The sequence below is a fragment of the Ixodes scapularis genome, unplaced genomic scaffold (genome assembly GCF_016920785.2).
Source record: "Ixodes scapularis isolate PalLabHiFi unplaced genomic scaffold, ASM1692078v2 PGA_scaffold13__105_contigs__length_92229423, whole genome shotgun sequence".
NCBI lineage: Eukaryota > Metazoa > Arthropoda > Arachnida > Ixodida > Ixodidae > Ixodes > Ixodes scapularis.
Window position 1 is genome coordinate 78,593,457 of NW_024609839.1, and position 23,781 is coordinate 78,617,237.

General features: G+C 47.4%; 2 protein-coding genes across 2 annotated transcripts in view; one reads left to right on the forward strand and one right to left on the reverse strand.

Moving 5' to 3' along the window:
- Positions 1-8,268, reverse strand: part of LOC8034220 (serine/threonine-protein kinase DCLK1) — a 43,060-nt gene extending 34,792 nt beyond the window's left edge. The window contains exon 1 of the mRNA XM_029984361.4: positions 8,153-8,268. The gene's annotated coding sequence lies outside the window, so the exon portion shown is untranslated. The remainder of the gene's footprint in view (positions 1-8,152) is intronic.
- An 850-nt stretch (positions 8,269-9,118) lies between these two features.
- LOC8034219 (ufm1-specific protease 2) overlaps positions 9,119-23,781 on the forward strand; it is a 29,464-nt gene continuing 14,801 nt past the window's right edge. The window contains exons 1-5 of the mRNA XM_029984362.4: positions 9,119-9,446; positions 13,800-14,021; positions 18,250-18,460; positions 19,162-19,352; positions 21,763-21,859. Coding sequence (XP_029840222.2) covers positions 9,402-9,446; positions 13,800-14,021; positions 18,250-18,460; positions 19,162-19,352; positions 21,763-21,859 — 766 coding nt within the window. The 5' untranslated portion in view covers positions 9,119-9,401. The remainder of the gene's footprint in view (positions 9,447-13,799; positions 14,022-18,249; positions 18,461-19,161; positions 19,353-21,762; positions 21,860-23,781) is intronic.

Sequence of the window (23,781 nt, forward strand, 5' to 3'; positions counted from 1 at the left end):
AAACGTAATTCGATCAAGCTACTTGATGAGTTGGCGTTCAATGAAGCGGTGTTCAATGAAATGTCCACTATTCGATGAAACGCCCATCAATAAAACAGAGCTTCATCGGACGAAGATGCCTAGCTGTTGTGATCCGCAATATTTCGCGCAAAAAAGAAAGACAAAAGAATAAACAACAAGTAAAACCACAGAGCTGCCCCACCTCATATCACCCTGCAGTTGGAGCTCGACCGACACATTGCGCCGATCAAGCATCACCAACAGCTCAACACCTAAACGCCACGGCGTTCACTATTTTTGTTTGGGTGATTCCACCCACTAATATAACAACTCACACAATGCGCCGTGATAAAGTGCTTTTTGTCTTTGTGTATGTGTTTTCGTGACATCTAACCTCTGTTTGCGCTCTGACTAAGAATGAAACCATGTATACTAAAACATCGATAGTGGTCTCTATTTTTAGCAACGCTCGCACACGTCTTGTCTTTGACGCAGTGGCATTCTCATCTCCCATACACGGACAATTGGACAAAATAGGTTGGTCGGCCTTCACTCATTAGCTGCGGAACGTTTTGACCGTGACGTATGTATAATTCAAAGAAGCACCGACAGGCGGGTGCCCCTTTGAAAACAAATCATGCTCGCGTAGAGATATTTAGCGGCTATAGAATAGTCCGTGGGTATTTATTTCTAGGCCAACTCGTCGGCGTCAGTCGGTACAGGCGCTGGAGGCGTGATGAAAATGCTGGCAGATGTCGGCTTGACGAGCCCCACACTCTCCCCTTATGGCAGATGGCAAATAAACCAACAACAATATTTGTTGACGGGCAATTGATTGAAGAGGCCAATTGGTAGTAGGATGACTCGACAAAGGGTAATTCATCAAAAATTCCAACTCGTTGACAATTGTCTGTGAGGCCATTCAGTTTCCACATTGCACTCATCTTCTGTGTTAGAACACATACACATGTTAGACATTTTAATATAAGCAAGTTTCGGGCACCGGATATTTTTGTGAAAAGCTGTTTCACGGAATTTCGCATCTCCCGGTTCGTCGAATTTTGATATGAAATCATAATATAATTATTATACTTGTCACTTCTTCAATTAGAAATGGTTAGAGACAATTATAAAATAAAAGTAGGCTTTCGCAAAAATTATGTCGATTATAGGCTATGCCAACGTAGCCGAACAGTAAAAAAAAATGTTATGAGGGTGTTTTTGTTAGGGTTCAGGAAAGACAAAGGCGATTCTTCAAATGAGCACTGGTCACACAGGCCGACTGGTAACATAATTAAAATAAAAGCACCGACTTCACAGAACAGGAAAAAACAATTTCATTAGACGTTTCGCCTCCCTTGCGGGAGGCATCTTCAGTAGTTACACATCAATGCCTGTGTAAGCTTCGTGGAGAGGGCCGCGTTTTTTGTTACACACGGATGTGTGTGTCCCTGCGAACAAACAACGATTCCAGGAGTTTTCGGGACCCCCATCTGTCCTCCCTCGCCAAGGTCGTCGCGGCCGGGAAGTCCAAATAATGCCCCATTGTCCACACATAGTGCACCAGTTCAGACTTCAGTCGGGTCGCGTGGGATGCGCACGTGACGTCACGCTTGTGTTTGCAAAGCAAATGCAAAGTTCAACCTCAAGTCAACGCTATTTATCAAGAATGTCCGTATAAGCTTCGTGGAGAGGGCCGCGGTTTTTCTTACACACGGATGTGTCTCTGAGAACAAACACGATTTTAGGAGATTTTCGGGACCCCCATCTTTGTCATAGGGTGACTCGTTTATCGGACTGTTCGTCGCAGCGAGAGTACAGGGAAGGATAATAATTCATACCCTATACACCAACTCATGTTTACAAACAAACCGCAGCGCCCGGAGCGCCCCTAGCGGACGCCACCGGCGCCGCGCATGCGCGATAGGGGTGTGGGCAAGAAGCTCGCCGTCGCCCATAAACAAACCATTGAAATGCGATGTTGTCGGCTTCGGTGTGAGTCCCCCTGCCCTTTTCCGTGTTCGAATTGTTGGTTCTACGTCTTCCTGGCGATGTCTGACTATCTTGAGCGGCGTCAGCGAAATTACCGAGGCTCGTTACACCGCAAAACTTCGCGTGAATAATGTGGCATGTGGCGATTTATTCCGCGTGGACGCCGCAGATTGTATACGCTAAAGCCTGATTCGCATGATGAGATTTCGTTCGGAATTTTCAGTCGCGACGCCGCTCGGGCTGCAAAAGCGTGAACCGTAGCTGAGATGGTCGACGACGATACTGAAAATCGCAAGCAGAATCGGACCAACTGAATTAGGCATCGGTGTTGGTCACTGCTAACAATGACCAACATCTCCTTGTATCTACTGTTTACATCGAGCCTGCTTACCAACCTTCAAATTTAAGTCTTTTGAGGCCTGCACTCACTTCTTATCGCAAGTACCGGGCCACCATTTGGTCTACGGACCGGCGTCGTCGAAGGGAGCAGACGACAAGCAGAAACGTTTGAAAGAGCAGACGACAATTCGAACAATCAGGCGGCCATTTGAACTTGAAGACGCACTGAACGTACTCCACAGGTGGTCCGCACAACTTGACAGTTTTCTGGCGTTCATGTTGGAACAAAACAAATAAATCTGATGACCACAAGTATCCGTGAATTCAACCCAAAGTGCTTCCCGCCCAAGCAATCGTTGTCCGACGGCGTCTGCTTTTCCCTTTTCAGGGCACATATCCAGATTCTCGGACGAACTGAGCACGTGAAAACTGACCTTCAAACCTTTCTCGACACTTTTGGTACGGCCCCAGTCGCGGCGTTTTGACGAGAAGGCAGGTTTTTGTCTGGTTCCTTTCAAAACAACGCAGGAATACACGTCTGGCATGGGGACTTCTGCCCACAGCCCCAGACCGGAAGTGCGACCGACGCGCCACCACCGCGCCGTGACGTCACAGAGACAGAAGAGAAGAATATAAAAAAAAAAAAGAAAACGAAGCGAAAATTTCGATTTCCCTTCTTGTGGACAGGGCATTAATTTGTAGGTGAACGTGGCTTCCTTGTTTGATTCGCCAAAGTAGGAACAAAGCGGCATTTTACGATCGAGCGAGCACCGTCGGAAACACTGCCCAAAATAATTTTATAGGGAGTTTCACGGCTTTCCACGGCGACATAAGCACGTGGATAGAAAAACAAATATTGACAACAATAAATGTCGAATATTTTTGGCACGCTCGCACCTGCTTTTTCTTCATAATTTGATGACTCATATGCTGATTTTGGTTGCGGAACCGTACTCCTGACGGGCAATTTTATTGCGTACGCGAAGCTTTTGCGTGCGATCCACTAAAGTTAATTATTTTGGGGTGTCCAAGTTGAAGCGGTGCGTGTTATTTTTCGATCTCTGTCCGAATGATACGAAGTTTCACGTTTTCACCCTGTGAGTGAAGTGAGTTGGTCAGTGCTAGCATCGAAGGCTAACTTCGAACTCTAATTTGGAAATAATGTCTCTGTTGCTGCATCGCGGACAAATATATATATGCTCTTATCACTGTAGCAAAATAACGTGGCAAAATTTGTGCTCTTGTTATGATCGTGTACCATTGTAGTCGACGTCATCCCAGCACGGCGTATCGTTTTTGTATTCTGTTCAGCCCTGCAAACCAGACTTAGGAAAAAAATGAAAGTTTGCACCTTGTTTGTTCAATTTTTTGTTATACTGCAGAAACACATTGCGCCCCGTGTTTTTGAAGGCACGGTAGACGGTGGTGACGGTGAGGTGACCGACCCCCATGTCCGCCGGCGTCTCGCTCGACCTCCTCGGAGGACAGGTCGTTTTTACTGGTGACTGGTGCATACGTGGAGCAACTCCGCGCGCATTGCGTTCTTCATCTCAGAGAACGCAATACATGACTCAGCTCTATCTCGTCGTCGCTCCAAAATTACAAGTGGAATTCGCAACTGTAGTCGGTGACAGGTCAAGAACGAAGTGGGAGCTCCTCCCACCCTGTTCCACTTCAGCGGAGCGAACGGGGGAGAGGAGGTCGCCCCCTCTCCAGCGTTCGCAAATGGCAAATTTTAGTTTATTAGGCCACTAACTGTCAATTTACGCTCGTTCCTTTACGTCCGCCGCAGCCGATAATGTTATCCCCGGGAATACCAAAAGTATAATTTCTTTCAGCAAAAAAACAAAACAAAAACAACAACAACAAAAAAACATAATAATAAAACGCCCGGTATATCACAGCTTTGACAACGCTTCACGTGTGTGAGGTTCGATGACCGACAGAGAACCACCGCTGGCCGTGCTCCCGAAGCGGGGAAGTGCAATTTATGGAGACCGATCATATTATCAGAAAGGTGCAGACTAGGGAGCCTTCATGTGCGCGAAGCGCACATGGAGGCACTCTAATGCAGACAATCCAGGAAAAGTATTCTTGCAACTATGAGGTTCCAGTTGTACTTACACATGCATTATCGTCAAATTTGACGGAGTTCCTTCGAACACTAAAGAGTTGTCAAGAGTGAAGATTATAAAGGAGAATATCAGCAGGAATCTATTGTCTGTTTACTGAAAACAAAACAATCATCAGAAAAACGCATTTGGGCGGCCGGGGCGGCCAGAAGCACGGACTGCGCGCACCCAGCGTGGTAACCAGCGAATGAGAGGGCACTCCTAGCAATCTGTTTTCAGAGCCACGGTATGCCGGCTGCCGGCCAAATGCCCACTTTAATTCTATTATGGCTTTCGAAACGTAAATACACGCTCGAGAATTTTCAACAATATCACGCGAGCGCCGACCGGCCTGTAGATCAGCGCATCGTCACGGCGCGAAGTAGCGATATCAATGACAGTACGCGCGTGCGCAGAAGAAACGCGCCGAAGTCGGCGTCGGCTGCTAAGCGCTAAGCTGTTTCCCCAATCACGACCCACCCCTGGCGCGACGCCCACCGCTTGCTCCGCCCCATAAGCAGGGGACCTAGTAATCAAAGTGACACACACGGTACGCAAACACGAACAGCAGCCAGTAGGAAGGACACCGACACGAGCTTAGTCAGCGAACGAAAAGACAGACACAAACTTCACGCTAGGCAAACATAGCAGGGGTAGTTACAAGGATGAGAGGCGTGCGCAGACGGAGGTAAGCAGCGCACAATAAATACGCGAAAACTCGCAGCAACCGAAGAACCACGCAGCAAACACGTACGTGTACATGCACCAGAAGCACGTGCGTCACGCTGCATATCTACGCGGAACTGGCGATTCTGGCATTTCGGTAATTTGAAACTTCGATATCGATTGCGTGAACGATTTATTCAGCAAACTGAACCGGTGGAGCCTCGCATAAAAAAAATCGTTTAACAATATGAAAACGACTGAAATTCTTCCTAAAAGCTATATTAGCAGAAAGTACCGTGTTGTAAAGGACCTCACGAGTTTCGACCAAGTTTTCCAGCACGTTATTTTGCAAGAAACGGAAGAAGCCAAGTGTACAACCAGTTTCCGAAGCTGGCAACCACAGCTGGAATCAGCGCCATCCTCGGCAGTTTCCTGAACCTCGCGTAGTCACATTTCAGCCACCGCCACACAGAGGGCGCAACCAGACATCCAATTTGTATTTTCTGTGTGTTTTATGATTTTTTTAATAAATAGGCTCGATTAGTGACAATGTGGGCTAATAGTGAGGACCTGGGACAGTAAACTCTATTTTGTACTAAAAATATCTGCCTAAATGTCTGCCAAAAGGGGTCAAAATACTCGTTTTTGACTATCAACAAATACGTGATTTCACCTATATTCAAACTTTTTTTATGGAAAATCATAAGTGAAATTTAGAAAAAGGGCCTCGCTTTGCAAAGCAGAATATGTTTTTCTTTGCGGGCCTACAATTTTATTCATGCGTGTCAATCCCTAAGCGCTGTACCACCGTACTACCAAATGAAGTTTGCCAAAATTAACTGTTTTTGTCACTTTTCACGTGAGCATTCCGAAAAAAGTTTAAGCCCTTATACAATGGAATTTAGCGTAACTCTTTCGACCATAATTACAAACTGATGTAAAAAGTTTCAAATAAAATGACCAAGTAGGCGCCCAAAACTTCGCGACTGAAGTGCTTCCGCGAAGTCAATTTTTCTAAAGTAAATATCTGTCAAAATAAAATAAAAAACGAAAAAAGGGCCTCCGTTGACAATGAACGCACTCTTCTTCTATAACATTCGAAAATTTGAAAGAAATTGCTCCAATAGTGCACCCTGTACCACTGTACTACGAAACCATGTTTTGCCGAAAAGGTCAATGTTCGCGGGTGCCCTCTGAATTAGCTTTTTGCACTAGGAAAACAAATCCTACATCAGATAAAAGATAATGTTGTACACTACAAGAAGATATATAACACATAATTTTAGCAAGCTTGAACACGCCACGATCGCATTTCGAAAACGTGCGGAAAGCGTCATATGTCATGGCCGCCGTGGGACCGCAGCCTTAAACAAATGGTGAAATGTGCAGATTTGATAATGCAGTGCTTGTATACTACATAAAAGGTAATTTCATAAACAAAATCCCCCCATCATTTTTTATTTAGCATTCGAAATTTATTCTATTTTCATCGGGCAGTGCCTCCCGTGTTAAATTCTGCTAGTGAATTGAGGAATGACCGCATGCGCATGAAGCATTCCAGCATACTTCAGCCGAGTGAACGTATTACACTTGAGTTAACGCTCCATTCTTATCCGTAGGTGAGCTTTTCTCCGCATGGGACAGTTCTGCAGCGAGCTTTTCTCCGCCGGAGATAAGCTCACCGGATAGTTAAGAACAGCGGGTTACTTAAGCCCTTCCCTGCCGGGCGTTTCGATCTGGATGAGCATCGTACAAGCGTGTGGTCGTGTACCACTACTGCGTGATGCATGTTAAGGACCCCAGGCTAACGGTTCGACTGCACTGGCTAAATTTCTTATCTACAGCTGAGAAACAAGTCGCCCGTTGAGGCAGACTACACACACCCCCAATTTTTTTTTTCCCTGCTCGGGTGGTTTCCTCCAATTGTAAGGAGGTTAACTGGGCGAGTTAGTAATGATTGAACATGGCTAAAATTGCGCACAAATAGAAAGGAACATTGTCTCTTCTCTCTCCTCTGTTCCTCTCTATTTCTGCGCGATTTCACCCATGGTTGCCTCCAGCTTTGCTAGTTAAGAAAGAGTGAAGGGCTTTGGGGTGTTAAAGCTCAACCGAAAAGGCGCGCGTTTTACAAGGACGATGACTCGATAAGAAGCTCGGATTCGGTCAGCATATGTATCCCCGAGCGGTTATCGGGAACAGCAAGCTAGCGAGGGCTCAGCGCGTTCGCTGCTCAAGTTCTTTTTCTTGCACTTTGAGCACACGGCTGAAAACGGCATGGATCCGCGCTTTCGGTCGGTACACGAGCTCCCGACAACTCGCTCGCCACTTTCAAAAGTCGGCTCGGCCTGACAGAACGCGACGATGTCGAATCGACGCCGAGTTGGGTTCGATCGCTTCGCCGAGTCGACCGCTCTGCGCCGGTACCGTGGCAAAAGCATTTTTATTTTCTTTGTTCTCTCGCCGCTAATGTTGACACAAGCAACTTTGGTCACAATGAGTTGAAGAAAAGAATCACGCGAAATCGAGAGCGGCAGTGCCGCTAAAAAGGAAGTCGAGACGCCGACGCTGCGGGTAGATGTGCTGCGTCGCTCGCGTACTGGACTGAAGGTCACCCAAGCGAAAAGAACAACAAAAAACAAAGACTGGCACTTTCATTGTGGAAGCTCCAGAAGCGTCGCGACCGGTGCTGCCCACGCGGAAATTATGTTCGCTATTGTTTCGCACCCGTTTCGTTTTTTAAAGGGCAGGACTGGGTGCAGGTGACTACGGCCCAAGCACGTTGCGAACACACCTAATTGTCACACGCATCGGTCTAAACCGTTGCTCGGTCCCCGTCACCGAGTCTGGAGCCCTCACAGCACACTTTTCGCCGAGAATCAAGGCGGGAGATGCGTTGTTGGCGGGGCAGGGAATGCATGATCTCGAGTCAGCGGCACCCGTGGATGCTTGCGCACGCTTCGATGGACAACTTCCCGACACGAAAGAAAAGCGACGAATTCGCACACGCGAAAAAGCGAGGCGGACGGCCCAAAGAGTGCTCTGACCTTTCTTTGTTGGCGGACCTGCAGGCGGGCTTCGTCATTTCCAATTTAAAATTGAGCCATACCGCGAGGATTAGTCATCACGCCGACCACGGAATTCGTGAGGGAAGAATTACAATTAGTACGTGCACTTGCTCCCACACTATCGTGGCGCTGTCGGCGTCAACGTGCTCATTGGGTTTTAGAGACAGCGAAGGGAGAGTGGATTTCAAGACTGTAGAGATTACCAAGCAAAGATTAAGTGAATGGTGGCAGAAATCGAGAGAAAACTAGGTATTTTCTTAATCACTGATGGCAAGGGGGTTTCATAGCCTCACTTTCTTTGCACTGCGGAGTGAATATAGATTTCACATTTAAATATTCTAAGCTTAAATGGTAAAACAAAATGGCTAGGTGGCGTAAGCTACCGCCCGATCCAAAGGGCTCAGCCGTATTCATCCATCCATCCATCTATCCATCCATGCTGTAATTGTTGTTGTTTATTTGGAGAGCCTAGACTTGCGAGAGGGAGCAACTCAAATCATGAGAGCGTTTGCGATGCGTGTGCCCATGCGCGGAATGCCACTCGGTGAGGCGAATATCGAAAGTGGGCTGCCTTTATGTCCCGCAGACATGCGCAGACATGAAGGCATTCTAATCACAAGAAGAGGCCTGAGACAAACCCAACGAGGTTTTGATATTAATCGGTGAAAAAGGGGAACAGCAAAAGCGTTGGTGGCGTTGATCGTCTGCAAACGTCTACGCCTTGATCATAATGCAATTAAGTGCAGAGGTGCAAGCGAGCTGGACAAGAATGAGAATGACGAAAATGATCGCCTTTTCGTCTGCTTTCCTTCTCGCCACGCGACAATGGTGCGCATGCGCGCTTGCGATCAATCTTGCTCCCCACGGTTGGGTTGGACGCTCTGTACAATCTGGGCCCTTTAATTCTTATGTTTAACGTGCTGCCACCTAGCAGGTTCACGTCAAAGTTAACTCTGTGAGTGACGAGGTTGACGGACTGGGGAATCACGACGGAAATCACCGAGGCGACCGAGGTCCACTTGGCAGCTGGAAGCACAGGGTTCAGCTGGTTGTGGGATTTCCGCAGTCCCCTAGCATGCCAAACTGCTGAGAGTGCCGAAAATCGCGGGTGCTGCGTTGCTTCCGGACTGCGTTGAGTCGTGTCCCGAGTCGTGACGACCTTTTTCCATTTGCATGATTTGATCGTGCTCTGTGCTCACGAGCGACATCGCCAGAGGTTCCAGTCACGATGTCCGTCTCCTACGACGTGGTGCTCTCGCAGGCTCTCTGTCAGGTAATCGCCCCTCGAAGAATTAACCTTGGGTCCGATAATAGTGGCGAATTCTGCCGGTACATTCGTGTCAAACCTGTTTGTATCGCGCCGTGCTTCGTGTAGGTAGCTGCTGCGCCGTCCATATGTCATGTTTCTAAAAAGAAACAAAAAACAAGAGAACAATGCAATAAGTGCATGGCACGAAGTGTTATTTAAATTCCCCGCAACCCTGCTGGTGAGTCATAAAAGGCGAGCCTCACTGCAGATAGAACGCGCCGTCAAGTCATTTTGGACCGTGTTCGTACAAACCTAAGGTCCACCTTTGGATGTGAGCTCAAGTTCGTCTGCTTCTTGCACACAGGTTCCGATGACGTCAGAACGCCAAACTCTTATTGGCTGGTTAAAAAAAAAATAGTGGGTAGACCTCTAGGGTAGATCTCTATAGTCAATGACAGGTCAAGAACGAAGCGGAAGCTCCTCCCACCTCTTTCCACTTTAGTAGAATGAACGCTGGAGAGAAGGCTCCTTTTCACCGTTCACTCCGCTTAAGTGGAAAGGGGTCAGAGGAGCTTCCACTTCGTTCTTGACCTGTGACCGACTATAGTGAAAGCCAGTAAGAACTCGGCGTCGTTCTGATGGTACTGCAACTTCTGTGCAAGAAGCAGATGACGTTCTCTCGTATTGCCGAGGGAATCCACATCGCACAGACAAGCGCATTAGAAAGCTCGGAGGAGCTTAATTCCCTGGGTCAATGATGCAGAGCTACCATCGTCTAGGCAATGGTTGATGTTTCCATGGCCCTAAAGGGGATTCCAACAAAAGATGGGTGCTGTCTGCCTTCATCGGAGGATGCGTCCAAAAGAAAGTCTATGTAAACTGCATTTAGACTTCGGTTCAGCATGGTACAAAGCATGCATGAATCGTTAACCCCTCAGGCAGGTGATGCATTTTTCTGCGGCAATGCACAGTTAGAGGCAGTCGCTAACACGAGCACCACCATCCTATAGGGGTGCAGACTGGTAGTTTTTTTATTACCATTGTAGCACGCATCTCTAGGTGTCCTCCAGGGACGGTCCGTAATACAGAGAGCTGTCATAAGTCCTTCCAGGCGCTTTCTTCTTCGTCATCGCCCAGAAGCGAGAAAGGACTGGAACAACAACACCGTCGTGCGTCCGTCCGTCTACTCACGTTCCTGCCCCTTTTACGTTCCTTTGCGTCGCCGTCACAAGGGCCGTGTCCAACAGTTTGTCGGAACTTGTGCGAAGTGACAATCGAAGCCGTTCACGAGCGCGTGATCCCAGGAATTCCCTGGAGCGGGGCACGTTCCACCCGAGGCACGTGTTTGAGACTCCCGCCATTTAAGAAGCCGAGAAGTTCCGAGCCACGGTTGAAATTGCGTGGACTTCCTCTCCTGGTGGCTACAAGGGGCAGGCTTTCAGCTACGACCGGAAAGCCAAAACATGTAGCAGAGGCATCGTTCACAGTCCCGACCCAAGTTCTAACGCCCGTGGACTGCTTCTTGCATACAAATGCGTTAGCCACCAACTTAAAGTGGTGACTTATTAACTCTCATTGTGGATCGTATTGTGTTCGAGCAGTGCTGGAATGGAATACAATAGATCGATCAGAATATGTTTCCACCTGCATTTTCACCTGACAGGTTTCTTAGGTCTCCCTTCCTACAACAATGCCTCAAAGGTGGTGCGGGTAATTGGCAATAAAGAAATATGCGTGAAGGAACCAATCATAGCGGTGGGCCACGCATGCATTTCCTTTCAAATTCTTTCTACTAATTTCAGTTGTGGTGATTTTTGATCATTTTCGTATGTTTTGCACGAAAAATTATGCTTCCAAAATGTTTTTTAGAAGTCGAGCAATATATTGAGCCTTTCCGGAAATCAAAACCTGCCCTTTTTAAAAGAAAGAAGAAAAAAAAGGCTCGAGGTACACCTAGGCACTTCTTATGAGTTGTGAATGCGAAAGCATGAATGTGTCGTTCTTGCGCGTGTCTTCATGAAGTTTCCGCGCCTTGGGAGGTGGTACGACCACCCGAGTGCGCCAGCCAATTCCTTTTGCCGCCGCGCGTGCATGCAGTGCCACGGGAGGCCGCTCATTGAAACTGATGCGTGGCGGCCTCCCTTGGCCTCATTTAATTACCGTTGTGCATGGCTTTTTGCGCGGCTTCAAAGCTGGGATGCCTCAAATCGCGGCTTCACAAATTTATCTGCTGTTTGGCGCGGCTGATGATGTCGGCTCGCTCCATGAAACAATTAATACTTTTGCTATAAAAATGTATGTCAGTCCTACGGGTGAAGTTTGGAGACACAGAATGCACAGTGAATTTTAAGTGTCTGCCAAAGTCGACAAACTTGCGTATTTTTAAATTTGGTGGGACGTAAGGTCGTTACGCTTAGTAAAAATGCTGCCATGCGACAGTTTTTATGATAAAAAATCACAAAAAACATGCGGCAGTTTTTTTATGACGCTCTTTCATAACATGCTCATCTCGTGGAAATCGGCCCTATAACACGTTCTGCGTCAAAATATTCACCTTGGTTCAGCGTGTGACGTCCGAATTATGCAGAATGCTGACTTGAGGGGCTGTTATAGCACGTGATATTTTCTCGCTAAATGGTCACATGGAAGCCTCATCATCACGTGACGCCACTGAGGTAGGGAGTCGGGCGACATTGGGACTTCAGCTTCTATGATTATGTGACACTGATGTCAAGTTGCGTTGTCACGTGACACTGTGATGTGAAGTTACATGGTCACTTGACATTAGGGCGTAAAGTTATGTGGTCACATCACATCATGTGACCACGCAACCTGTAGCGGCCCCAACCACACGATCGTCGTAAGCCCTTGTTACCATGTTTTTGTTGCAGCTGTTCGCGCCGCTCCAGACCGGGGAGCTTAAAGGGGCACTAAACCACTTTCTGCTATAGTCTATTTATGGTCATAACTCAATCCATCGACTGTAAACATTCTAAAAGACCACACATTACGTTCATACGCATGGCCAATTTCTTTATTAAAATTAGTATCAAGAGACTGATTACCTCGGAAGTATCTCAGACACCAGAGGACGCCGTTGCTTGAGGAAGGGCAGTGCTCTGCATTTCCTCATCTATTGGCGTCATCTAGTGTCGGTCTTTTGACAGCCATTTCAAGAGAAATCAGTCATGCATGAATGTAATGTTATTTGGCTTGGTGAAGTTTGAGTTATGACCATAAATAAACTATCGCAGAAAGTTGTTTAGTGTCCCTTTAAACCTTGGCCCGCAAGCCAGGTACACTCCTCGGAGACCTTTTGACTTGCCTGTGGCTGTTCGCAATCTTTCCAGTAGCAGCCAGCCCGCTTCCGGCAGGCCCGCCACTACCGGTGCAAAAATAATCCTGAGTAAAGAAACTAATGCATCATATCTGTTCAGATTAATTTCCCACTGATAGTTCTGTATCATATTTATTACACATCGTTATTAGCAGCACCACCATTCGTAGCCCACTGGTTTATGCCTTTAACTTATAATTCCGCGTACTCACACAACAGATATTTTGCTTAATGTCCAGTGTCAACTACTTCATATTGGCATCATCAATTTTACCTTTCTTGTTAGCATTCTGCCTTATGTGAATGCTATGCCAGAGTTTCTACTTGCTTGGATTTTTACGTGGGGAGTTTTCTGTCCCAATTTTTGTATAATGTCATGTAATTAGCCAAATATTGAAGCTAAAACTAAAGCTTGCATATTAATATGCCTTAGATTCTTTTCTTTAATTTTTAACCCAGCTTTAATTTCTGTACCTAGAAACGGTAAAAACCATCCAGTCGACGCTGCCGCGTACAGATGGCACAACATAAAGCAAAGGTGTGAAAACGTCCTTGAGATGAACACCCGCAGGCAGACCCAGCAGATCCGAGCGTTTGTAGTATGATTTTCGTGAGTATAGCAGCATCAACCAGAAAGTTTTTACCGTTTCTCCCTGTGCCTGAGAAAAAACTGAATATTTTAGGCCTAATTGTTTTTTTTTCTGAAATGTATAGCAATAACTTTCGAGCAGGGTAAATGCACCACCTAAAGACACCCTTGTAAAAAGTTTCAATCCACCCCGGTCGTTTGTTTATTTATTGGGATTATTTTATGCCCAAACAGCGCTCGGGGACATCCTGTGGGTTGATTTATGTAGCTTTTCCTTGTTAGACTGAACTGCTTATTTTACGGCCTTCGAGACTGCGACTGGTCCTCGATCCGGCCCTTCGGCCAAAAAGTTTGGACACTCCTGCTCTTGACTTCGAAACATCGAAGGATTCTGCATTAATAGCTGGAGTCGTCCTTGGCACATCTCCAAAAGCGTGCATTGCCCCCGCAGAGGCTCCTGCAGCAGCAGAAGACGGCCAAGGAGCCGATGCTGGGCTACCTGTTTGGCCGGGTGACCAGCAGCGCCATCCAGTGCGTGGGGTGCGCCCTGGACAACGAGGGGGTCCTCCTCTCCTTCGGCTACGACCTGGTGGGCGTCTTCTGCGTCTCCTGCTCCCAGCCCGAGGCGCAGGTCTACCAGCTCTGCCAGCCCCTCCTGCTCAAGTACCAGGAGGTGCCGTTGGCGTCCATTCAATGTTACCGTTCTTTTTAAGAAAGACTGTGGATAGTTCTCCGTCTAGGCAGGAGACGGACAGATCAGCTTTCTAACAGAAGGTCCGAAACGACCAATATATGGAGCGTGTGTGCAGTCGGTGGACAGTGAATTCCAGCCACAAAAACAGCACGAAGGACAAAGGACAAGTAGAATACTGGACAGGACAAGCATCCAGTCTTCTACTTGTCCTTTGCCTGTCATGCTAAATGTTTTTGTAATGTGTAAACAACTAGGCCATCCACTTATGTTGTTCGAATCCTAGTTGTTGGTTGTTTGTGCGAAAAGAGGAGGATTTATACGCGTTACGCTTACTTGTGGCTCAGCCATGCATCTGTTGAGGGACTGTCCACGATGGAATCTGGTGCCCGATTGTGGCTGCCATGTTAATTTGTACATTTGATGCTGTATCTGTGTTGTGTTGTTTTTATTCTTTTGGTTTTTGGGCACATAAAATGAGAAATATTATAGTAAATAATTATTAGAGCGCGAATGATATTTAATTTGGCTCTTGTTGAACAAGCCACAGTGCCTTGCCGTGGAACGAGCCGTGGATGACTCCTACGTGTCATCCACTAAACTCCGTTCACCTCTAAGCTGAGACTGCGGTGGAAACTATGTCTTCGTTGGACCAGTCATACACCTCTCTTTCGCCGCGTCATCACGCCCCCGGCCTACCCAATGCGAAGAGAGCCGGGTCAGGTGAGGAGAGGGAAGCCGGTGATTGGTCCACCTGGCACTTAGCTCCCAGTGAACAGAGCATAATGAATAACACATGAAAAGTGAATACATGTTTTGCTGACTTACCCAAGCATCAAAAAGAATGCCGGGAACGTAGGTACACGCGCTGCGTATTCTGTCGTCTTCAGCTCTAACTGTTTGAAAGCAAAAATCTAAAGCAAATGGCATTTCCCACGGCCGTTCCGTGGACATCTTATTTTGGTTATTTACTTCGAATCTTTCAAGAGCCAAGGCAAGCATGTGCAGTGTGTGTACCTACGTTCTCAACATTCTCTTTGATGCTTGGATAATTTAGCGAAAGGTCTATCACCTGCTACAAGTTCAGTCCCCTGGTGATGTGAAGAAATGCGAGCTTAAATTGCGAACCTCCAGTATATTTCCTTTGTGAACCTTGATTCATTTTGCTGATGTACATGCGCCCAAATCCACCAGGGGATAAAGAAGCGCTCAGGACAAGCGGGTCAGTGCCCGCAAACTCCTCTCATACCCACATACTGCCCAATGGTGGCAGTTTGGGGGTGATGAAACTTCATTGTTAGACAGTGACACTCACCTAGCAAAAAGCTCCGGCGCCACATCTGATTGGCAGCTGCGAAGGCCCTTGCCGGGGACTGAAATTGGACCCCAGGAGACCCTCGTAGCATTTAAGTGGGAGCAGCGTGTGTGCAAGGGGGTAGAAGTGGGAACCATAGGAAGCTCTCTGCAGCGACCTTGAGGAGCAGGTCCCTGGAGGCCTTGCTCTGCCTGTCGACTTTCTGCTATGGCTTCTCTAGGGCACGAAAAAGCCTAGCCTGGTGGCAAAATGTCGTTTGCAAGTTTTGCAAGTTCTTCCTACCCGCACTGACTAGCTTTGTTTCTTGTCTGGACTTCTTTGCAAAAGAGGCAATTTCTGCAAAGATTCATAAATTCCTAAATTCTGAGGGAAAAAAAAAAAAAAAAACTCTTTTTGGGAAGAAATTATTAGCCACATTGGGGATTGCAAAAAACATACTACCAATACACCTTTCCCAAAAAAGACTCGACCCCAGGAGCAACAAACCGTTTTCGATCCCAGTCACTGAGTTTGAGGCTAGTCTCTCACCGGCGTCCCTCCTAACCCTAACCGAGTGGACTGTGATTTCAATAGGTGCAGCCTGCGTAGGCGCAGTTTCAAAGGTAACCGGACAAAAGCTCACCGAACAGAAGCTCACCGGACAAAAGCTCACCGGACAAGAGCTCACCCGTTTTTTCACTGACCCGGACAAAAGCTCACCTCATTTTTTGCTACCCCGGGTGAACACATGGGCTGGGATAAAGTATGGACGCGATGGACATTCCACCATTTTTATGAGAACTGGCATCCCATCCCATGCAGAGGTGTCGACAGATAAGCCATTACAGGCAGAGAAGCAACGATTTGTGACCAACATTCAGGTCACTGAAACTGAATGGAGCTGATAAGATCAAGCTTGCTTGACTCAAGGTATGTCGGAGCACCCGTGTGCCACGCCCGAGAAACTTCGTGAACCGAAGTTTTTGAACCCGAAGAGTGACCGAAGAAACGAAGTTACCCTTTCTTGACCTCGCTTTTTGATTGCGCTTATGTGACGCTAAACGCGCACATAAAGATTAGGCACAATGTCTCTTCATTACGAATTCATGGGTTTTCTTTAATTTAATTTATCGTTGTATTTTAGTGTCGTAGGCATGCACCTAAGTTATCCGCACACGTGTTAAGACCAACATGAAATTTTCTCCTGGTGAGCTTTTGTCCGGGTCTGTGAAAAAATGGGTGAGCTTTTGTCCGGTGAGCTTTTTTCCGGTGAGCTTTTTTCCGGCGAGCTTTTGTCCGGGATTCGTTTCAAACGCTGCTGGCGGCTAAACTCTCGTCTTTTCCCGCTATATTTTGTGTTTCATGGTACATGTATTTTCCCGAGGACATTAGAAAAAAATTGTGCCACATTAAAAAAAAAAAAAAAAAAAAAAAAACTATTTTTGTTGGATACGCGCGCGACAGAACGAATACGACTGGTAGTTATTTATTTATTTTTTTCTCAGGATATGTTTTGACGGCGCCGCGGGATTTGCCGCATGTGAAACGACAAAGCGCTTTGCTGACAAAAATAAATTGCAACAGAAGAGGACCGAAAAGCATGCATTTTTCACGCTCACAAATAACGTGTTTACCGATGGACAGGACACGGACATACAATTGAGGAAGCGTTAACATTCGAACAATATATCGTACAAACCACACGATGCAGCGTTATCCAAAAAGAATTTATTTGAGAAAGATCTCAAATAACACAGGCACAGTCGACGAGAGTCACATCTTGGCGATCGGACGGAATCCGAGACGACTTCGTTTTGGGGCACGTTTTGGGGAGAGCCCTTTTTTCACAACCGCACCAAGGCAAAGAAACAAACGCGACTGACCCGTTTCTCACCCCAACCCGGACAACTATTTTTGGAGATGACTGAGGATTCTACGCGGATTATCTCTGGGAGGGGGGAGAACAATGTTCGCAAAATTGCGTCGAGGGTCGTTCGACGTCTTTCACCTCCTTCGCTTCCCGTGAATGTCGAGCAGAAAAGCTTGAATGGCAGGCACTTACCAGCCTTATTTCTCACAATAGAAGATAACACAAAAAGGGTACGCAGCACGCATAAAAAAAAAATTAAGTGGAAACTTTCAAAAGGGGCGAGAAAACGTCGAATGCAAAACCGCAAAAATGTAGGTAGGGAACCGCGCTGAGCGGGTCTTCACAGTCCCAGAGAGTGGCAGAAAATTTCTAGCTGATAGAGGGCGCGAGAGACGCACCAGCCGCATCAGCATCAGCAACATGGCGGCGGCCTAGGAGCGTTTTTTGGAAAGGTGTATACTGGGGGAGAGCACACCCTACTTTTACTCAAAACTAGGTTAATCTAGACAGGGGTGCTTGTTCCCAAGCTTGGGAAGTGTTAATAGTGGGTGCTTGAATGAAGTGGGCGCTTCTGCGGTATTTTACAGTAATTAGCAGAATAGTCACCTAAAATAGACTTATTCATTTTTTCTAATTAGGGACAATAAACATATGGTTCCAATTAGAAACTTGCCGAGCGTCATGGAAAACCCCTAAGTCAAGTCAATTCCAGGAGGACTCTAAGCATGTGGGAAGTGTAATGCTGTGCTAAAGTTGCCGCTCGTTCAGCAGGCGCAAGTGTAGCGATGCGAAAATGCGGACAACAATCTTATCTTTCGCATTTTCGAGCACAAAGCACGCACCCGGTCAGGTTTGCTGTAAACGGCTGCTCGTGTCTTCCTCATAGGAAAGCAGTCTCGTCGCGCAGCACGCTATACGCATATCACACGGCAGCCATTACGGGCGCAAAGCGTAGTCCGCGGCCCGGGCATCGTTAATCGATTTCTCCGTCGACCGCCCTCAAGTTTTGCGACCGAGTCCGACGAGGCCCACCGTGCTCCGTGCAGGCGGGCAAGCTGGGCTCTGCGGAGAGCGCGGTGCTGGTGTACACGAGCGCAGCCAACCCGACGGCAGTCTTCACCCGCACTGTATCCCTGGAGATGGAGCCCCCCTGCGAGCCACGCTCCGTCTCGGTGCTCAGGGACCTCGGACAGGGGACCGTGACCCTGCGTGCGCGGGCCAGCCTCCTCCTGCCCTTTGAGATGAACAGCGACCCCAGTGAGTGTTAGTACAACGTCCGGAGCATGTCTCCGGCCGGCGCGTTTATCGCGGTGCCGGAGACACGCTTGACAGGTGGGAGAGAGGGAGTGACGTGCTCGATGCTGATTGGTTGATGGGGAGTTCATGTGACCCCGGGTGGAGCTAGGAGGGGAGGTAGGTGAGGAGGCAAGACGGGAGAGTAGGAGTGGGTTAGAAGGTTTTGGAAGGTCACTAGGTTTACCATTTGAAGCTTGTGCATTCCACGCGTTAAATTATCTAATGAAAGACTAGCTGCTAAACGATGATACAAACATTTGTGATGCTAGAACGTTTCACGTATGTGACAGAATGTGGAGCGCAAGTTTGTCTGCTACTTTTACAGGGGTTGTGGTGATTTCAGAACACCGAGCTCCGATTAAAGGGTAGTGGGTAGACCTCAAAGCAAGCTGCCTTGAGGTCTACCCACTATCCTCTAATTGGAGGTAATCAGGGCTCGGTGTTCTAACGTGACCACTACCCCTGCAAAAGAAGCAGACAAACTTGCTCTCCGCATTGCCTAGCAATTCTTTTAATGCTCTTCATTTTGGTCTGTTCCCAGTGTTCCCAACGCTCGTCTTGCTTTTGCAAGGTGAGAACGAGAGCCGAGAATGATCTCGCTGTCACCTTGACCGAAGTGGGACCCCCGCTTGTTAACGGTGGGCGTGCCGACCCCCTTGCAGAGTACCTGCGGGAGAATGTGGAGGTGGCGTGCAAGCGGCTGAAGGAGCGACTGCGGCCCGAGGTCCTGGCCCTCAAGCTGGAGGGCTGTGGCAGCCTGCTCCGTCACAGCTCCCCGGAGAGCACGCTCCAGGACCTGGTGGACCAGTCTGGGGATGGGGGAGGCAGACGCAGGCGCTCTAAGGAGGCGCAGGTGGGGCATTGGGAGTTGGACTTGGAGGGCAGAAACTATGGTACGGATCGGCTCCGTACGTGTCTCTACCTTGTTGCACCACATGGGAAAAAAAAGTGCATCGAAAGGCTATGGAGAATGGCCTTAAGGACCAGCATGTTTACAGTCACAGGCCTCGCAAAAATTTAAATTGTAGACATACATACCTGAAATTAAGCACACAAACTTTATTTTGCAAGAAGTTTTGTGTCTATTTATTTCAGCATTCAACTCGGAGGTGGTGAGATATCAAAAATAGAGCATAAACTGCGGCCATGAATTTCCTATGTCCCATATCGGGTGTTCGTCGTCTGCAGACTGGTTTTGCATGCTTGCTCCAAGATGGCCGTCGTCATATATTTAGTTAAAATTAGTACCCAATCCCGCTCGTCACCAACCTCCGCTATGACATTCTTGGTGTTTTTGCGTCCAGTAAGCCCCTCGGAAGCGAGCTATCCGTGTGGAGACTGCGAACAGCCTGGCCAAGGACATAAGAAAAGTATGGTCACCGTTTTTGCTTTATTTTTTACATTTCTCCACCTCTGGGTGGAGCTCTAAAAAAGAAAAGAATAGACATGAAGCGTGTTGCGAAACGACATTTGCACCCCCGGTTTCAGATGCCGTACGTAGATTTAGTATTCAAATTTTGTAAGGCATGCCAAATGTGCTAGTCTTTATGGCTACTCCCAGTGGAAGACATACAGACGCAGGTGCACAGACTAAGCACATGCACCGAGCCCGTTTGGTTTAGCCTGTTGCTAGGACCTGCCCGGAAAGAGGACGAACGGCGTGACATTTTGCTTTCGGCGCTGCTCATTTGGCCCCATTGGCCAATGGGGCCAATTGTTGGCTGCGCTCTCACTTACGGTGAAACGAAGTATGGCCAGAATTGCGAGGCTGTAGCCTTGGCCATTGAAATGCGCTCCTGGACACTGGAGAGTGGGAAAGAGAGAGAGAGGAAGATGAACAACAGTGGAAATGAAACGTTCAAAGCTGCATAAAAGGGGAGAGCGAGTTGTAGGGGTACGCTGTTTGTTGTTGCTGTTCCTAGATGGCGCAAGTAGTGAAGGCAGTGCGAATTCTCCCCCTCAGATATAATCACATGCTTCATGTCCAAGCAATGGCGACTGCCAGTGTTGCTTGACGGAGTTCTGAAAAGTGTCTATTGCCGCATAAGAGGATCGGTTCCCCAGCTTTGGCGCCGCCGCGCCTTCTTCACACTTCATACAGCAAAACGGCGTTAGTCCTTACCTCCTTGTCTGCTGTAAAGCGGCAAGCTAATTCACTTGTTCAAGCAAATTCCAGCGCTCACAGTCATCACACACTTGCACTCGTGAGTTCTCAGAAGACACACTAACACACACTCATGACTTCTCAAAACTCGCACTCACACATTTATGAGTTCTCAGAACTCACACTCACACACACATTCACAAGTTTTCTGAACTCACGCTCACACTCACAATTTTCCGGGACTCTCGGCCTCACTCACTGTCACCTCATATCTGGTGATGACTGTGAGTGAGTGTGAGTGATTACACTGATGAGTGAGGAATTCCAAGGTATGATCACTAATATAGCTCAAAGTGGGCACTGCATCTGCAAGGTCGGTGCCATCTCCAGTTCTGTCTATATATAATAGCGCCGAGGTGGCATTGTGATGTCTGTGTGAACAGGCCTTAATGGCGCCCGACTATGACAGCGGTCACCACGATACGACCTAGTCGCTGAGCGGCAGAAAAGGACAGCTGGGTGCAGTTCCCATCGAGGCACGGGTACAGGAACGGGTGGTAAAGGGTAGGCTTTGTTTGTGTCGGCGTCTGGGGTTCTTCGCGGGTCTGCGTCGAGCAGGGGGGTAAAGACGGGAGCATGACGCGGCAAATCCCAGAGCGCCGACTTCCATGGTTCCTAGAGAAAGAACAGGAAAAAGAGCTATGGAAAAAGCTCAGAAAGAAAGCAGGCGATAGGTTAGGCAGGTTCGTTTTACCGCGATGAATTGGAGTTGTTCGAGTGCTCGTAAACTTTCTTTGTTTTTATGCTATGCGCGATGTCGGTATTTTCCTGCAAAGTAAGCTATGGTCGGTGACGGGCTGAGAGTAAAGTCGAAGCTCCTCCCACCTCTTTCCACTTCAGCAGAGTGAACGCTGAAGTGGGGGTTACAGACTATAGAAAAGAACTAGGCACACACCTTACGGGCAATGTTTTCTTGCTTCGTGCATATTAGGGCATTGCCACACTTTACGGACCCTTTGGAAACACCTGCTGGGACCATCGGTGTCCACGTCTATGTCCTGCCATTCCGAAGCGTCTGGAACGCGTGGGACCTTTTCCCCTAGATTATGGTATTAACTCTATGGCACAGAGTGAAGGCCCGCGTTGTCGACCGCTGCAGGACGTCCTCAACTTGGCAGTCCTGGTCCAGTCTACGGGAGACGCCGCTGTGGAGAGCTGCGGCTTGAGCTGCACCCCGGTCATCCACTACCAGAGGAGTGAGTGTACGGCCCTTTTACAAAGATACCCCGGAGCAAGGTCGAAGCAGGATGGATGCGTACGGCGGAACCCTCCGAATTGGGCAGCAACTTGCGCCACCTAGCCAAAGTTTTTAATGAGGGTGGTTTTCTTCTGAGTACCTAATGTACGAAACATTAAGGATGAGTCTTTTAATTGGCACATAGGACCATTAAAATGGGCCTTGCTTGAAATTCGGCCAGTTCTTTGTGTTTGTCGTTTTGTCCAAACATGGCCTCATTGAATGACTACAGATTTTTGATAGCCAGACTCCTATCTGTAATCTCGTGCACATTTTTTTTGGTGCAATGCCAATGTATGGGGTCGAGGGGTGGTCACGCCTCCTTTGAGGCTTTTACCCTTTGCTCCACCATGCTTTCATGGAAAATAAACTATTATTATTATTATTATTATATTGTTCCACAATGATAAACTTTTCACGCCGCTTGCTAAGTGGTTTGGTACAAGATTAAAGTTTTTGCGTGCTGCTTTCTACCAGTAGCGCTATTAAACATTTGCCTGTCAAATTTGAAAAGCAATAATTAAAAAAAATATATATATTTTTAAGGCATTTTTTTTTTTATCTGTAAGTCACAAACAACACATTTTCTATTTACTACGCTCAGAAAATGCACATCCATTTAATTACGTCGATTCGAAGATCCACGCTGTTCACGAGCGTGTACATTGGAAAAGTCTTTTCTGTCTCCTCAGCATTCATATTTCGTCACAGCAGAAAGCTTTGCCCTGCTGTTTTTTAATTTAGAACTTGGATTGGAATATTTTTTTTTTGAAGGAGGAGGAGGAGGAAGAAAAGGAGGAGGAGGAGGAGGAGGAAGAAAAGGAGGAGGAGGAGGAGGGAGGAGGGAGGGAGGGAGGGAAAGGGGAATCTTAAACATTAGAAACTGCAAGGAGACAGTGGTTTCTGAAAACTCTAAGCTATTAAACTTTCTAGTTGACACTACATCAATAACTCATTTCTACTTATCGGCAAAATAATTGCAATGTCTGATAACATTGTTTATAGTGTTGTTAAAATTATGAGAATGGTTTCATTGTGCACCCTAATTTTCTTAGCACGGCACGGAAACCGAAAACGGGTGGCACAGTCTTTTGTTTTCTAATTACGGCACATTTTAGAGTACAAACTAGCATCCCAGCCAGGGAAAGCCGCTGGCTTTAGGGAAATAATACCATTGCTTTTAATGGTTTGGAAAATCGGTGGAGTTGCCCTTTGACGGATTGCCACAAGTCAAAGTTGTCCTCTTCAAGGGTTGTTTTCTCTGGGAGAGTTTGCCCAGAAATGTCAGTAGCATTTATAGTTAGGGGCCACTGACAACCCCAAGATCAATATTCTCTTTACCGTCTGAAGCACTTCAGAAAACGGTGGCAAAACACAAAGCAAAAAAAATCATTGCGAGAAAGAACTTTTGTTGTGCCAAGTTTGTGTCTTTCTCCCCCAAATTGAGCTCCTCCACACTTTTTTTTTTTTTTCGGTCACGAGATTGGCGAACGCATTCCCGAAAACTTGAAGAGTTGCGTGTCTGTAAAAATTATTATTCGTCGTAATTCTCTACAATCGTCGTAATTATTACGACGATTGTAGAGGCACTATGCTGCTGACTTCGAGAAATAGAAATCGGAGACTGGAAGCGTTAATGAGGAAACATGGGATGTCTCTTAGCTTTTTCTCGCTATTCTCAATATGGCGGCACGTGGCAGCTGCGCCGAGGGTGTTGAAAGGGGGCGCACACAATGGGGAAGTCGGGGACGGCTCGGACAAATCGTTTTTTTCGGTGCCAGATAACCTCTCGGCTAACCTCTCGCGCAGCACCTTTGTGGCGTCGCCCCTCAAGTCGCTCATCAAGGTCTGTTACACGTCGTTCCTTGCCTTTTCCGGTGG